This window comes from Amblyraja radiata, chromosome 4 (assembly GCF_010909765.2).
Source record: "Amblyraja radiata isolate CabotCenter1 chromosome 4, sAmbRad1.1.pri, whole genome shotgun sequence".
Classification (NCBI taxonomy): Eukaryota; Metazoa; Chordata; class Chondrichthyes; order Rajiformes; family Rajidae; genus Amblyraja; species Amblyraja radiata.
The window spans coordinates 57971887-57984662 of record NC_045959.1 but is presented as its reverse complement, the minus strand read 5'-3'; the positions used below and the strand labels follow the sequence as shown (position 1 = coordinate 57984662).

The 12776-nt window shown below is 47.1% G+C and overlaps 1 protein-coding gene across 3 annotated transcripts in view; it reads left to right on the top strand.

The window, feature by feature from the left end:
* Positions 1-12776, top strand: part of lama3 (laminin subunit alpha 3) — a 197336-nt gene that overhangs the window by 74745 nt on the left and 109815 nt on the right. For 2 of the 3 annotated variants that reach the window (XM_033019528.1, XM_033019526.1), the window contains exons 23-27: positions 974-1112; positions 3782-3924; positions 4747-4853; positions 7004-7151; positions 12060-12223. In XM_033019528.1, the coding sequence (XP_032875419.1) occupies positions 974-1112; positions 3782-3924; positions 4747-4853; positions 7004-7151; positions 12060-12223 (701 nt within the window). Of the gene's footprint in view, positions 1-973; positions 1113-1307; positions 1441-3781; positions 3925-4746; positions 4854-7003; positions 7152-12059; positions 12224-12776 lie in introns of all 3 variants that reach the window. The other variant, XM_033019527.1, reaches the window with a different exon arrangement.

Below are 12776 nucleotides of genomic sequence, written 5' to 3'. Positions count from 1 at the left end.
TTGGAAAGCGCCCAGTTTGATGCATTTCTTATGTCCGCAATTAATTACCTCACATTTGCTTCCCCGTGAAAGCCCTTCTGCCACAATTGTTCATTTTGTTGATCACGTCATATTTCTCTGTAGCCCATGGCTTCCAGCTATAAAGGCCTAGAAGGTCATCGTATCATTGCCAAACCTGGAAATCTGATTTTAAACAGAAATTGCATGTAAAATTCTAAATGATAGAAGGCACAGCTGGTAGAACCACTGCCTCACAGCAACAGAGAACCGGTTTTGATCTTGATCTCTGATGCTGTCTGTGTGGAGTTTTGCACGTTCTCCCTGTGACCGTATGGGTTTCCTCCGGGTGCTCCGGTTACCTCCCATGTCTCATAGACATGGGGGTTTTCTAGGTTAATTGGCCCTCTGTAAATTGCCCCGAGTGTTTAGGCAGTGGATGAGAAAGTGGGATAACATAAAACTAATGTGAACGGGTGATCAATGGTCTTGCAGCTGTCCTTGAACCTGGAGGTCATGGTTCTCAGGCTCCTGTACCGTCTTCCTGATGGTAGAAGCGAGATGAGAGCCTGGCCACAAATGGTGTGCATCCCCTTTGATGATGCTTACTATCTTTTTGAGGCAGCTTCTCCTGTAGATCCCTTCAATGGCGGGGAGGTCAGTGGCCGCGATGGACCGGGCAGTGTCCACCACTCTGCAGCCTCCTTTATTCCTGGGCGTTCGAGTTGCCGAACCAGGCTGTGATGCAACCAGTCAGTGTGCGCTTTACTGTACACAAGTAGAAGCAGGTGTATCTGCAAATTTACATCTTTGGGTCTGAAGTGCATTTGTGTATATCTAGTATTTTTCACCTCTCTCTGCTGCTACTGTGGGCCGGGGTGGGGTGCATTGTTTGCGCTGTGGGGTGTGAGTGCTGCCTCTGAGGCTGATGTCAGGATTTTCCCTTATGCTGCTTTGACTACTTTTCTTTTCCCAGCCAGAGGTGGTCATGTCTATCTCTGTGACCTCACCCAATCTGTTCCACATAGTCTTCCGTTACAAGCACCGCGCCCCAAAGCCTATTAGAGGAAGGATCTCAGTCACTGAGGAAGTAACTGTTGGGTCTTGCTGTAACTGTAAGTGGTTACTCTTCTGCGTCTGACTTCCCCACTCACACTTTGCACCTAACCCACTGAGCCTTTCCCTGACATTCCCACACAAGGTCACTCCCCACAGGGGACACTGTGTATGGTGCATGAGCTCCCAGGCACAGCCGCTAACTCTGTCCCCCTCTCCCACCAGTCACGTGTCCATTAACTTCACTCTTGCAGAGTAACGTGAGGGTAATGGTGCATGCGCCGAACCGCAACCTCAACGCGTTCCGCCTCACCCTGCGATATATTAACCCCGGGTTCACCACCGTCTCTGGTCGGCTGACAATTTACCGAGTCCAGCAAGGCACAGGTAAGCCACAGAGGGTTCTAATCTCACCTGCTCCTGGTTCCATTGCCACTCATGGTAAGTAATTAAGGAACATTTTTTCCTTGCATCTCCTGAGTTTCGTCTAAACGTTTGAATGCAGTGTGTGCATGGGCAACTGGCAGAGCGTAGATATTGGCACAGGTTTACTATTGTCACATGTATTTAGAAGCAGTGATAAAGCTTTATTTGCTATCCAATTAAAGTAGATCTGAATCTACTTGAGTACAATTAAGCTGGTAGTGCAACGGGTAGTGCAAAGGGAAAAATACCAGAGTGAAATATATAGTTTACATACGGCTACATAGTGCTACAGTTACAATGTAGCTTATGGGAGGACCATTCAGTTAACTGATAACAGCGGGGAAGAAGTTGTTCCTGAATCCGATGGTTCATGCTTTTAAGTTTTAGTTTCTTCTGCCCGACGGGAAAAGGGAGAAGAGGGAATGACCAGGGTGTGAGTGGTCCTTGATTATGTTGGCTGCTTTCCAGAGGTAGGGTGAAGTGTAGATAGAATCAATGGTGGGGAGTCTGGCCTGTGTGATGGACTGGGCTACATCTGTAACCCATGACCACAATTTATTGTGGTCTTGGCCAGAGTTGGTCCCAACCCAAGCGGTGATGCATCCCAATAGGATATTTTTCTATGGGAGCATAGAGTCATGGAGCCATTCCACATCAATGGTCTGAACTCCTGAATACAAGTCCATGATATTCCCCGACCGTATTTACAAGTGATTCTTACAGTTTATGGCTCTGAAAATGTAACGCTTCTTTGCATGAGGTTTGTGTGAGTTTTTTTAATGATGTGCCAAACTTCCCCACAATCCTAAAAAACTAATGTACGTATGGATTGTAATCCTCTTGGGTAAGTGTTTCAAAATAATAGGAATTTGTTTTTATTTTTGGAGATATTGGTGAGATTTCTTTTCAGTTCCTGACCTTAACTTCACCCATTCGACAGGGTTAGGAGTACTAGTTAAGTGCTGCCAAACACAAGAGACGGCAGATGCTGGAATCTTGAGCAAAAAATAAAGTGCCGGAAGAACTCAGTTGTAGTAGGTGTAAATGTGGGAAGAAAAACAGAGCTAACAGAATTCAGCACGGAAACAGGTCCTTTAGACCAACCCGTCCATGCCAACCAAGATACCCATCTAAGCTAGTCCCGTTTGCATCACGTTTGGCCCATTTCCCTCTTAGGGCGGCACAGCTGGTAGAGCTGATAGAACTGTTGCCTTACAGCATCAGAGACCTGGGTTCAATTCTGACAATGGGTGGTGTCTGTGTGGAGTTAGAACATTCTTCCTGTGACCGCATGGGTTTTCTCCGGGTGCTCCAGTTTCCTCCCACATCCCAAAGATGTGTGGGTTTGTAGGTTAATTGGCTTCTGTAAGTTGCCCGTCCTGTGTAGGATGCAAAAGTGGGATGACATAGAACTAGTACGAGCAGGTAATTGATGGTCGGTGGGCCAAAGGGCCTGTTTCCATGCACTATGGTTTCTATAGAACTAATGTGGAAACAGGAATTTTCAGACTGGTTTATAAAATAAGTCACTCGGGGCTAGAATTATTTAGTGGGTCAGGCAGCAGCTCTGGAGAACATGGATAGGTGACGTTTCAGGTCTGAAACCTTCTTTAGACTCAACCAGTGTGAACGGGTGATCGGTGGACTTGATGGGCAGAACGGCTGTCACATGTACCGAGGTACATGTTGTCACATGTACTGAGATACAGCTAAAAGCTTTTGTTGCGTGCTAACCAGTCAGTGGAAAGACAATACATGATTACAATCAAGCCGTTCCACAGTGTACAGATACATGATAAAGGGAATAATGTTTATGCAAGACAAAGTCAGGTAAAGTCCGATTAAAGATAGCTTGAGGGATTCCTCAGATATGGGATGTGGAGAGGGTGTTTGCACTAGTGGGAGAGTCTTGGACTAGTCATAGCCTCAGAATTAACGACTGTTCTTTTAGGAGAAATTTATTTAGTCAGATGGTGGTGAATCTGTGGAATTCTTTGCCACAGAAGGCTGTGGAGGCAACGTCAGTGGATATTTTTAAGGCAGAAATAGATAGATTCTTGATTAGTACAGGTGTTAGAGGTTATGGGGAGAAGGCAGGAGAATGGGGTTCGGAGGGAGAGATAGATCAGCCATGATTGAATGGCAGAGTAGACTTGACGGGCCGAATGGCCTAATTCCACTACTATTCCTTAGAACCTTATGACCTCCAATGAGGTAGATGGTAGCTTTCAATCAATCAAATTAAATCTCAGTCTTTCACGTGCTGCAGTGTTTACTCATGCTTTGGTCTCTTCCTTCGCAGTGTCTCCACAGACAAAGGAGATCACCTTCGCTCGCAGTAGGGAACCATCCTTCGTTACTGTCTCAAGGAACAACTATGGTGATCCCTTTGTGCTCTCACCTGGAACCTGGACGGTCAGCATTGAGGCGGAGGGTGTTCTCTTGGTGAGGATCAGCCTTGGGAACGATGCATTACGTTATTATATTTTACTGATTTTATAATTCAGGCAGTTCTTTGGTCAGGTTTAGGTTTATTGTTGTCACGTGTACTGAGGTACAATGAAAAGCTATGTTTTGCAAGTTCTCCCTGTGACCGCTTCGCCAAACACTTGCGCTCGGTCCGCCAAGGCCTACTGGATTTCCCCGGTTGCTAACTCCCCTTCCCATTCTCATACTGCCCTTTCTGTCCTGGTCGTCCTTTATTGTCAGAGTAAGGCCACACATTCCTCAAATTCCACTTGGCTAGCTTACATCCCAACAATATGAACAGTGAATTCTCCAATTCAAATACTACTCCCTCTCTTGGCCTTCACCCCATCATGGTCGCACCCATTTCTCCCACAATCTCACCGCTCTTCCCCACACACTGCCCTGCCCCCTTTCACTCATATCCCTCCCTATGCTTCACATGTCATTCCTCTTCGCTCGGTATCTGACACCCTTTTGAGTCCTTTTCACCTCTATCCTGTGTCACTTTTTCCACCACCTCCCTCACTGTAGCCACCCCTCAATTACTGGGCTTTGTCCCAGCCCCCACTATCTTCAGCTTTCTGACTCTCCTCCATCAGTCTGAAGAAGGGTCCCGGCCCGAATCATCACCTGTCCAATCCTGTCACAGATGCTGTCTGAGATTTCAAGGGTCACGAATGTTTTAGTGTTATTTGTCCCGAAATGGAACAATGAAATACTCATTGCCGTTTTTGTGTTTTGCTCTGTTTTCCATCCCATTACCTAACCCTTCAATGTCTCTTTAATTCTACCCTCCAGGATTACCTGGTGCTGCTGCCCAGTGAATATTACGAGGCTCCAATCCTTCAGTTTCAAGTCACTGAGCCCTGCATGTACTACGCTGACCCACAGCAACAGGGCCAAAAGTAAGCAAACCGCACAGAGCAAGGGTCAGGAGTGTTTACTTGTTTAAACTTTAGAGAAACAGCATGAAATCAGGCTCTTCAGCACACCGCGCCGCGCCGACCAGCGATCACCCCGTACACTAGCATAATCCTACACTCTAGGAACAAGTTACAAATTTATCATAGCCAATTAACCTACAAACTTGCATGAAGTGTGGGAGGAAATTGGAGCACCCGGAGAAAACCCACATGGTCACAGGGAGAACATACAAACTGCGCACAGACAACACCCGTAGTCAGGATTGAACCTGGGTCTCTGGCGCTGTGAGGCAGCAACTCTACCGCTGTGTCAATGTGCCGCCCATTGTTCGATGCAGAGGGAACAAAACAATGAAACCCCTATAGAACATAGAACAGTACAGCACAGGAACAGTGCCCACAATGTCCATGCCGAATTCAGATTCAGAAAACTTTATTGTCTGTCGCAACAGAAAATCTTCTTTGGCGCGGCTCCACATACAAACATACGGGAGCAACGCGCCGCGAGTCGCTCACAGAGTAGCGCCCCGCCCCTTGGGTTGTCAGCAGCGATACAATAATAAAGAACACACAAAATGTAACACAAACATCCACCACAGCATTCATCACTGTGGTGGAAGGCACAAAAATTTGGCCAGTCCTCCTCCATTTCCCCCCCGTGGACCAGACCCGAGTCCAGAGTCAGTCCAGGATCGGCTCTTCCTCACCGGAGACCGCGGCTTTAAGTTGTTGTAGGCCGCAGGCCGGCGGTCAAGATTTAAAGTCCCCGCCACAGCCAGAAGCACCGTAGACTGCAGGGCCGGCGGTCGAAGCTCCCCTCCAGGGGTGATGGTAAGTCCATGCCGGACCCGCGGTAGAAGTTGGTCGCGGGCCAGCAGTGATGGCTTCTTCTTCCCCCGGGTCCCCCACGAGGGATCCCGGGCTGTAGACGCCACACCAGCTGGAGCTCTGCAGACCGCGGCTTCAGGCTGCGACTTCAGGCTGCCGGCTGCCCCGGGCCAGCGAAACGGAGCGCTCCCCTCCAGCGAGCCCCAGCGAGGGTTCACCCGCTCCACACCGTGAGTCCACGCTGCGCCCGCCGCTGAAGCCCCGGGCACGTCTCCGGGAAAGGCCGCGCCGATCCTTGATGTTAGGCCACGGGGGAGGCGACCTGGAAAAAGTCGCCTCTCCATGGAGGAGGCGACCGAAGCGGTTTCCCCCTTACCCCCCCACACCACCCCCTACACAGGACACACCGAGAAACACAAAATACATACTCTAAAACACACTAAAAAATAAGAAAAAGTTGAAAAAAAAACTGAATATCATGCCAATTTAAACTAATCTGAAGAAGGGTCCTGCGCAAAACATCACCTATTCATCATATTCTCCAGAGATTTGCCTGACTCACTGAGTTACTCCAGCATTTTGTGTTTTTTTGCTTAAACTAATCTCTCTGCCTTGTGCATGATCCATATTCCTCCATTCCCTGCATAACCATGTGCCGATCTAAAAGCCTCTTAAATGCCACGATCGTGTCTGTCTCCACCACCACCCATAGCAGTACTTTCTGGGCACTCTGCGTAAAATAAACTTGCCGCGCACATCTCCTTTACATTTTGGCCCCCCTCACCTTAAATCCATGTCCTCTAATGTTGGACATTTCCACCCTGGGGAAAAGATTCTGACCGAATACCCTGTTTATGCCTCTCATAATCTTAAATACTTCTACAGTTCTTCCCTCAACCTCTGACGTTCCAGAGAAAACAATCTAAGTCTGTTCAACCTCTCCCTGTAGCTGAAACCCTCTACTCCAGGCAGCATTCCGGGAAGCCTCCTCTGCACCCTCTCCAAAGCCTCCACATCCGCCCTGTGATGGGGTGGCCACAACTGCACACAATGCTTGCACTTTCTAAAATCTTTGGCCCATATCCTTCCAAACCTATCCCATCTATGTACCTGTCCAAATGTTTCTCAAACGTTGCGATAGTACCTGCGAGTGTTGCTGCAACACTATATTCCGCACTCTATAAAAAAAGTTTTGCCTTGTGAATTAAGGGCAGGAGTGTGCTGAGAAGGGTGTCGTGAGAGTTTGCAGCTGACTTCAGGCCGCTTGTCTTACTTGTGTTTCTTGACTCATTTCTGTTCCGCAGCTGCTTGTTGTATAAATACCTGCCCCTGGGCAACTTCCCGAGTGCTGGAGCCAGCGATGGTCACTACACTGTGGACGGCAAACTCCAGCCTGTCGACCAGCTGCTGACATCTGCCCGGGCAAACATGGCCGTCCTCACAGGCAGACAGGTGCGAAAAAATACCGATCAAACTTCTCTTTCTGTCAAATCAGAATAAAAGGGCATGTAGTTTAGTATTGAAGATAGGCACAAATGCTGGATTAACTCAGTGGGTCAGGCAGCATCTCTTTAGTAAAGGATTAGGTGACGTTTCGGGTCTGAACCCTTCTTCAGACTGCTAGTTTAGTTTAGTGCGGTTAGTTAATTGTCACGTGTACCGAGGTACAATGAAAAGCTTTTTTGTTGCATGCTATCCAGTCAGTGAAATGAAAATGCATGATTACACAGTATACAGATATAGGATAATGGGACTAATGTATAGTGCTATAGAAAGTCCAATAAAGTCCAATTAAAGATAGTCTGAGGGTCTCCAATTAGATAATTGTGAGGTCAGGACCACTCTCTAGTTGGTGATAGAATGGTTCAGTTGCTGGGAAGAAAGTATCCCTGAATCTGCAGGTATGCGTTTCACCCTTCTGTACCTCTTGTCTGATGGGAGAGGGGTGAAGAGGGAGTGACCGGGGCGAGACTGGTCTGTGATTACCCTGTGATTACCCTCTGGACTGACCTTCAGAATGTAGATGAGGTGGAATTTCTTTAGCCAGAGGGCGGTGAATTTGTGGAGTTAATTGCCAGAAACGGCAGTGGAAGCCAAGTCATTGGGTATTTTTAAAGCGGAAATGTACAGAATTGTGATTAGTAAGGGTGTCAAAGGTTACAGGGAAAAGGCTGGAGAATGTGTTTGAGAGGAAAAGATAGATCAGCCATGCGGAGTGGACTTAATGCGTCGAATGGCTAATTCTGTTCCTATGACATGAATTTATGCTCCAGTTTCCGCCCACATCCCAATGATGTACAGGTTTGTAGGTTAATCGGCCTCTGTAAATTGTCCCCAGCATGTAGAGTGTGGATGAGAAAGTGGGATAAGTTAGAACTACCATGCACAGGTGATTGATGGTCGGTGTAAACTTGGTGGGCCGAAGGAATTGTTTCCATGCTTTATCTTTCAATCAATCAATCAAAAAATCAAAGCGTAAGTACAAAATCATAATTGTAATAGATAAAGAAACAAGTCCAGGGCAGTGCAAGAGGTGGTCCGTGGTGTTCCGTTGTTGAGGTAGGATTAGGGTTGTGCGGGTCGGTTCAAGAACCTGATGGTTGTAGGAAAGTAGCTGTTCCTGAACCTGGTGGTGTGGGACGTCAGCCTTCTGTACCTCCTGCCCATTGGTAACAGTGAGAAGAGGGCACGGCCCAGATGGTGGTGATCCTTGATGCCACCTTTTTGAGGCAGTGCCGGGTGTAGGTGTTTTTGATGGTGGGGAGGGAGGTGCCTGTGATGCACCGTGCTGAGTCCACCAACCTCTGTGTTTAAAGGCAGGTTTTTTTACACAGAGGATGGTTGGTGCTTGGAATGTGCTGCCAGGATGGTGGTGGACGCAGATACGGTAGTGACATTCAGTCCTGGTTGACTGGGAAGACTAATGACAACTGGGACAATAATTAACCTAAATCTAAAAAGCCAGAGTGCAGAATATAATGTTGCCCTGTTATGGTATTCCAGTTCCAGAGAAAGTGCAATAAAAAAGTGCAAGGGTCGCAGTGAAGTGGGTTGGAAGATCGGAACAACAACCTAGCTTATGGGAGGATCGTTCAGTTAGCTGATAACAGCGGTGAAGAAGCTGTTCCTGAATCTGGTGGTGCATGCTTTCAAGCTTTAGTTACTTCTGCCTGATGGGAGAGGGGAGAATGAATGAACAAGTTTATTGGCCAAGTATTCACATACAAGGAATTTGCCTTGGTGCAAAAAGGGAATGACCGGGCTGTGAGTGATCTTTCATTTTGTTGGCTACTTTCCTGAGGCAGCGTGGTGTAGATGGAGTCGATGGTGGGGAGTCTGGTCTGTGTGATGGACTGGGCTACATCCACAACTATGCAATTTATTGCTGTCTTGGGCAGAGCTGTTGCCAAACCAAGCTGTGATACAACCCGTTAGGATTCTTTCTACGGCCAAGATGGAGTTTGTGGCTCCGTCATGGTGGATATTCAAGACTAAGATCAATAGATGTTGAGATATTAAGGGAATCAAGGGATATGTGGTTAGTGCAGAAAAATAGCCCTGAAATATTAGGCACAGACCTGACTCCCCACCGTCGACTCCTTCTATACTTCACGCTGCCTTGGGAAAGCAGCCAACATAATCAAAGACCACTGTAACACGATATTCTGTACTCTGTACAAGGAACTGCAGATGCTGGAATATTGATTAAAACAAAGTGCTGGAGGAACTCAGTAGGATAGGCAACGTCTGTGGAGGGAATGGACAGATGACGTTTCGGGTCAAGACCTTTCATCATACTGGTCAAAAATCGTGTCTGTTCTACATTGATCTTATTAAATGGTAGATACATAGATACATAGACAAAAGGTGTAGGTGTAGGCCATTCAGCCCTTTGAGCCAGCACCGCCATTCAATGTGATCATGTCTGACCATTCACAATCAGTACCCCATTCCTACCTTCTCCCCATACCCCTTGATTTTGCTAGCCCTAAGAGCTCTATCTAACTCTCTTCTGAATGCATCCAGTGAATTGGCCTCCACTGCCTTCTGAGGCAGAGAATTCCACAAATTCACAACTCTCTGTGTGAGAACGTTTTTCCTCACCTCAGTTCTAAATGGCCTACCCGTTATTCTTAAACTGTGGCCCCGGTTCTGGACTCCAGCAACATCGGGAACATGTTTCCTGCATCTAGCGTGTCCAATCCCTTAATAATTTTATATGTTTCTATAATAAGCCCTCTCATCCTTCTAAATTCTAGTGAATATAAGTCCATTCCCCATCGTCGACACTATGTACGCTTCATGCTGCCTCGGGACGGCAACCAATATAATCAAGACCACTCTCAGCCCTGCGTTCATTCTTCTCCCCTCTCCATTGGTAGAAGGAATAAAGGTGTAGACTCTTAATGATGAGAGGATTCAGAAATCGGAAATGCAAAAGGGACTTGCGAGTGCTGATTTAGGATTCTCAATCAGTTAATTTGCAGATTGCAAATATACAAGGTTAATTCCCAGGATGGCGGGACTGTCATATGCTGAGAGAATGGAGCGGCTGGGCTTGTATACTCTGGAATTTAGAAGGATCAGAGCGGATCTTATGGAAACATATAAAATTATTAAGGGTTTGGACACGCTAGAGGCAGGAAACGTGTTCCCGATGTTGGGGGAGTCCAGAACCAGGGGCCACAGTTTAAGAATAAGGGATAAGCCATTTAGAACGGAGATGAGGAAACACTTTTTCACACAGAGATTTGTGAGTCTGTGGAATTTTCTGCCTCAGAGGGCGGTGGAGGCCGGTTCTCTGGATGCTTTCAAGAGAGAGCTAGATAGGGCTCTTAAAGATTGCGGAGTCAGGGGATATGGGGAGAAGGCAGGAACGGGGTACTGATTGGGGATGATCAGCCATGATCATATTGAATGGTGGTGCTGGCTCGAAGGGCCGAATGGCCTACTCCTGCACCTATTGTCTATTGAGTCAGTGGTTATGAACGCAAATACAATGTTAGCATTCATTTTGAGGGGACTAGAATATAAAAGCAAGGATGTAATGTTGTGGCTTTATAAGGTGCTGGTGAGGCCATATTTGTAATGTTGTGAGCAGTTTTGGGCCTCATATCTGAGGAAGGCTGTGCTAGTTTTGGAGAGGGTCCAGAGGAGGTTTACGAGAATGATCCTGGGGATGATTGCATTTATGTATGAGAAGCATTTGATGGCTCTGGGCCTGTACACGCTGGAGTTTGGAAGGGTGAGGGAGGATCTCATTGAAACATCCCAGATAATGAAAGGCCATCAAAGAATGGATATTTCTACTAATGGGGGAGTCTGGAACAAGAGGGCGCACTGTCAGAATAAAAGGACGTACCTTTGGAAAGAAGATGAGGAATTTCTTTAGCCAGAGGATGATGAATCTGTTGAATTAATTGTCACAGAAGGCTGTGGAGGCCGTCATTTGGTATTTTTAAAGTGGAGATTGACAGGTTCTTGATTAGTAAGGGCTACAAAGGTTACAGGAAGAAGGCAGAAGAATGGGTTGTGAGGGAAAAATAGATCATCCGTGATTGAATGGTGGAGCAGACTCGATGGGCTGAATGGCCTAATTATGCTCCTATGTCTTATGGTCTTCTGTCAGGCAGCAGGCACAAAAGCTTGAAAGTGCGTAGCACCAGGTTCAGGAACAGTTTCTTCCCTGCTGTTATCAGACTCTTGAATGGTACTCTATTAAGCTAGGGTGTAGTCCTGATCTACCAACGTACCTCCTTGCAGCTCTTGGACATTTTCTCTGTAACTGTAATGCTATAACACAGTAACACCATATTCTTCAATCTGGTTTTGTTCTCTTTGCACTCCCTCCATCCTCAAGTCCCCCATTTCCTTTTTATTTCCCCTCTTCCCAGTCCCCTTTCACCCATATCCTTCCCACTGGCTTTACATTTCACTCCCCCCTTCTCTCCTTATTTGACACCTTTTTGTCTCCTGTTCACCCCCAGCCTTTATCACCCATCTGCTAATCAACCCCCTCACCTGTATCCACCTATCACGTGTAGAAAGGAACTGCAGATGCTGCTTTATACTGAAGATAGACTCAAAGTCTTGGAGTTCCTCAGCAGGTCAGGGCGGTATCCACTTATCACTTTCCAGTCCTTGTCCCTCCCCACCTTTCTTTTCCTGATTTCTGCACCCTCTATAATCACTCTGAAGAAGGGTCCCACTCTGAAACATCACCTGTCTATGTCCTCCGCAGATGCTGCCTGACCCGCTTGAGTTACTCCGGCACTTTGTGTTTTGCTCAGGATTCCAGTGTCTGCAGTTCCTTGTATCTCTGCAGTGCTCTGATTTTCACGCCACTTCTCGTGTCCCCAGGTTCAGGTGCGTTTTTCCATCCGCCTCCCCCAGCTGGACCAGTATGTTCCTGTCATCGAGTACGCCAACCAGGGTGAGCAAGTGCACTCCCTCAAGATGGCTTTGCAGAGTGCACAGGGAACAGTCGCTGGTGGGAAGTTTAATCTGTACGGCTGCAAATACAGGTATGGCACAGCGCAATGATCCCGACATCCACTGGTTTAACAAATGTGCAAAGCCTTCCCTAGGCAGAACCCATCGGCATTGTAATCTCATTGGGGGGGGGGATTAGACAGTGTGAATGCACAAAGTCTTTTTGCCCAGAGTAGGGGAATCACGAACCAGCGGGCGCAGTTTTAATGTTAGAGGGAAAAGATTTAATAGGAACTTGAGGATGCGGCCTGCAGCGGCACGGAGCGGTGGAGCAGCAGTGGAGGCCATCGACAACATTGCTTGACCAGGCCGAACCCTGCAACTCTGACCCAGTGTTGTTGCCAGGACAACAGGCCTTTATGGCCATGTTGAGACGAACATTTTTAACAATTCCGAACTTGAAAGGAACAATATGGTGGCAGAAACTTGGTGACACTTGGCTTGTGTAATCTACTTTTAAGTATAATTGTCCCTACATATAGTCTGCAACAAAAAGGTATTTCACTGCTCTAGGTGCGACGTGACAATAAAGTGGCACTGAACCATTAAACCTTTTCACACAGGTAGTTGAGGCAGGTACAATGA